The 2,998-nt window shown below is 57.9% G+C and overlaps 1 protein-coding gene across 1 annotated transcript; it reads left to right on the top strand.

Moving 5' to 3' along the window:
* Nucleotides 1–953: 953 nt before the first annotated feature.
* On the top strand, nucleotides 954–2,179 carry ID1 (inhibitor of DNA binding 1, HLH protein). Its single transcript, XM_044262351.1, has 2 exons — nucleotides 954–1,490; nucleotides 1,714–2,179. The coding sequence occupies exons 1-2, from the start codon at nucleotides 1,068–1,070 to the stop codon at nucleotides 1,753–1,755; spliced, it is 465 nt and encodes a 154-aa protein (XP_044118286.1). The 5' UTR covers nucleotides 954–1,067; the 3' UTR covers nucleotides 1,756–2,179.
* The last annotated feature ends 819 nt before the right edge of the window (nucleotides 2,180–2,998 follow it).

Genomic DNA, 2,998 nt, shown 5'->3' with positions numbered 1-2,998 from the left:
CGGTTTTATGAATGGGTGACGTCACGGGCCTGGCGTCTAACGGTCTGAGCCGCTTGTTCAGACGCTGACACAGACCCGCCCGGGAGGTGGGGGGAGCACTCGAGCTCCGCAGCTGCCGCGCCGTGGGAGGGAGACCCTGATCGGAGGTCTTTGGAGGGAGGGTGGGGGGAGAGAGGGACAGGAAACAGCCAAAAAAGGGAGAAAAATTCTAAAATCACTAGTTGATGCAGATTTCGGGCATTTTTGCAGGGGATGCAAATTTAGGATAGAATCAGGCCTTGCAGCCCCCACTCTGGGCGCCTTCTATCCAGTTCATGTCCCAGAGGATGGGCCCCCAATCCCAGAGGAAGACTTTTTCGAATTAGTTGCTCCCACCCCGAGGGGCCTGGGTAAAGCCTCCCTGGTTCTAGGAATATTAACCAGCAACTTTCTCTAGGAATTGAGTAAGGGAGACCAGCTCGGGGGGGGGGGGGCAGAGTGTAAAGGAGGGCCCGCTTTAAGTTTCGGTCCAAAGAACCGGGAGGTCAGGCTCCCAGAAGCCTGGGCTGTAGTCCTGGGCTTTCTAGATAACTCAGAGCTAGCCGCTTCCCCATCCGGGCCTCAGTTTCTCTCATCTGTAAAATGGAGCTGGAGAGTTGAGAAGATGAACCCAGAAAAGTGATTCTTGAAGTCTTTTCGTTGTCGGCAATGCTTCCTTTGCGAGAAGACCAAAGTAGCCCTCGCCTCCACTAGCCACCCCGCCCCGAGCCTTCACACTCTCTGTTCCAGAGACTTGGGTTCCCTTTCCAAGGCCGTGAGGGTGCACGAGTGGAGCAGGAGGCGGGACCCAGAGTCACCGGAGGCCACGCCTCTAGACCGCCCATTGGTTGCTTTTGAACCTCTGAGCCCGCCTCTGGCGGTGGGGGCCTGCGGGGCGGGCGAGCCGCGGCGCCTCTATAAAGACGACTCCCGGCCTCAGCCCCCTCATTCTACAACCGTCTTTTCCCAACTTCTCGCACTTTGCTCTCGCCTGGCGTCCGCCTCCTCCGTGCGCTTCGCCTCCCTCCTCTTACTCCGACGCCAGAATCATGAAGGTCGCCAATGGCAGTGCCGCGGCCGCCGCGGGCCCCAGTTGCGCGCTGAAGGCCGGCAAGACGGCGGGCGGCGCGGGCGAGGTGGTGCGCTGTCTGTCCGAGCAGAGCGTGGCCATCTCGCGCTGCGCTGGGGGCGCTGGGGCGCGCCTGCCGGCCCTTCTCGACGAGCAGCAGGTGAACGTGCTGCTCTACGACATGAATGGCTGCTACTCGCGCCTCAAGGAGCTGGTGCCCACCCTGCCCCAGAACCGCAAGGTGAGCCGGGTGGAGATCCTCCAGCACGTCATCGACTACATCTGGGACCTGGAGTTGGAGCTGAACTCGGAATCCCAAGTCGGGACCCCCGGAGGCCGGGGTCTCCCTGCCCGGGCTCCCCTCAGCACCCTCAACGGCGAGATCAGCGCCCTGGCGGCCGAGGTGAGATCCGAACTGGAGAACGCGAGCGTTTTCTTTCTATGGATGGTAAACTGAGGCCCAGAAAGAGGCGAGGGGTGGGCATTTGGCTCCAGGTCGGCCCCATCCTTTCAGGCACCTGGCTATGCCACGGAGATCAGAAAACACGGTCACTTAAAGTGCCCCCTGGGGAAGGGCTTGCAGCCTTGTCCCCTCCGACTGTCTCACTTCTCCCTCTTTTTCACAGGCGGCATGTGTCCCGGCGGACGATCGCATCTTGTGTCGCTGAAGCGCCTCTCTACTGGATTGGCGGACCCCAGCCCTCCAGGGGGGCGAGAAGAATCCATGCTCTTTGATCCTGCAGAGCGCCTTGCCAGAGCTGGGGAGGCACAAGATTGAGATCAGCGACTGTGGGCCGCTTGCTGGATCCAGCCCAGGGCCAGGGGACTGAGGAGAGCAGGCAGGCTGACCCTCCCTCTGCACCTACCAGCCACCAGAGACTTGGGGGACCCCCAGTGTGTTTCTATTTTTTGAAAAGCAGACATTTTAAAAAATGGTCACGTTTGGTGCTTCTCAGATTTCTGAGGAAATTAATTGCTTTGTATTGTATATTACAATGATCACCAAGAATATTGTTTTACAATAGTTCTGCGGGGTGGTTTTTTTGTTGTTGTTATTGTTGTTATTAAACAAATACTTTAGACTGCGGTAAAGTTGCAGTGATTTCTTGGACTGAGGGGAGGGCCTTGGGATGCCGGTGACCCCTGACCCTTTTCACAGCTGGTGCTGGGGGGCGGGGGGAACTAGAAGGCCACATCTGGACTGTCGCTTTTACCGACCTGAACTGAGTGTTTTCCGGTGTCTTTAAAGTCTATTCTTTCCCCACCACTAGCCATTTTCCTGCTCCCTGGTGTCATAAAATTAAATCCTCTAGACCTCTAGGGTTCTCCAAGTGGTCTTGGGCCATCTGGGTCACCTGGGGAGGTTGTTAAAAAAAAATCAACCTGCCAAGTAGCCCTGTCGGTTGAGTATTCCACAGGCCATTGAAGTCGGAGAACCTGGTCACTGGGCCACCTCCATCTTTGCCAAGACGGGGGAAGGGGAGACCTAGAGGAAAGACTTGCCCAGAGCCTGAGGCAGGACCTCTGTCCCCAGTGGGAGGTGCCTCCCCTGTTGGACTGCCTAGCCCTGGATTGTAGCAGGCTGCCCTGGGGCTTACAGCTCGTCCAAGTGGGTGAGCAAGTTGGCAGAGCCAGCCTGGGCACAGCTGCTGGGCCACCTGCTCTGGGTCCAGGCTCTGCCCCCTCACCCTGGCCCGGTTATGCCAACAGCTCATGCAGACCTCTCTCCCCCAGGGTTCCCGTGTGGGCTGAGGAGGAATGGGAGAGTCAATCCCCCAGCTCTTGAGTAGGGAGAAAGATGTCATTGGCAAGGGGCTATCTGTCTGGACATGTGTGAGTTTGTACTCGGAGTGCATAGGAGTGTCTGGGCCTGTGTTAGTGACATGAGTGAACTGGTAGATTTCCCCCCCT

This window comes from Neovison vison, chromosome 8, assembly GCF_020171115.1.
Source record: "Neovison vison isolate M4711 chromosome 8, ASM_NN_V1, whole genome shotgun sequence".
NCBI lineage: Eukaryota > Metazoa > Chordata > Mammalia > Carnivora > Mustelidae > Neogale > Neogale vison.
Note: the sequence above shows the minus strand (reverse complement) of the source record. Positions and strands in the feature narration are given on the sequence as shown.

Bases quoted from the DNA above. Each gene is read 5' to 3' on its own strand.
- ID1 (XM_044262351.1), top strand. From the start codon at position 1,068: ATGAAGGTCGCCAATGGCAGTGCCGCGGCCGCCGCGGGCCCCAGTTGC. The intron at 1,491-1,713 runs GTGAGATCCGAA...TCTTTTTCACAG, and splicing joins TCAGCGCCCTGGCGGCCGAG to GCGGCATGTGTCCCGGCGGA.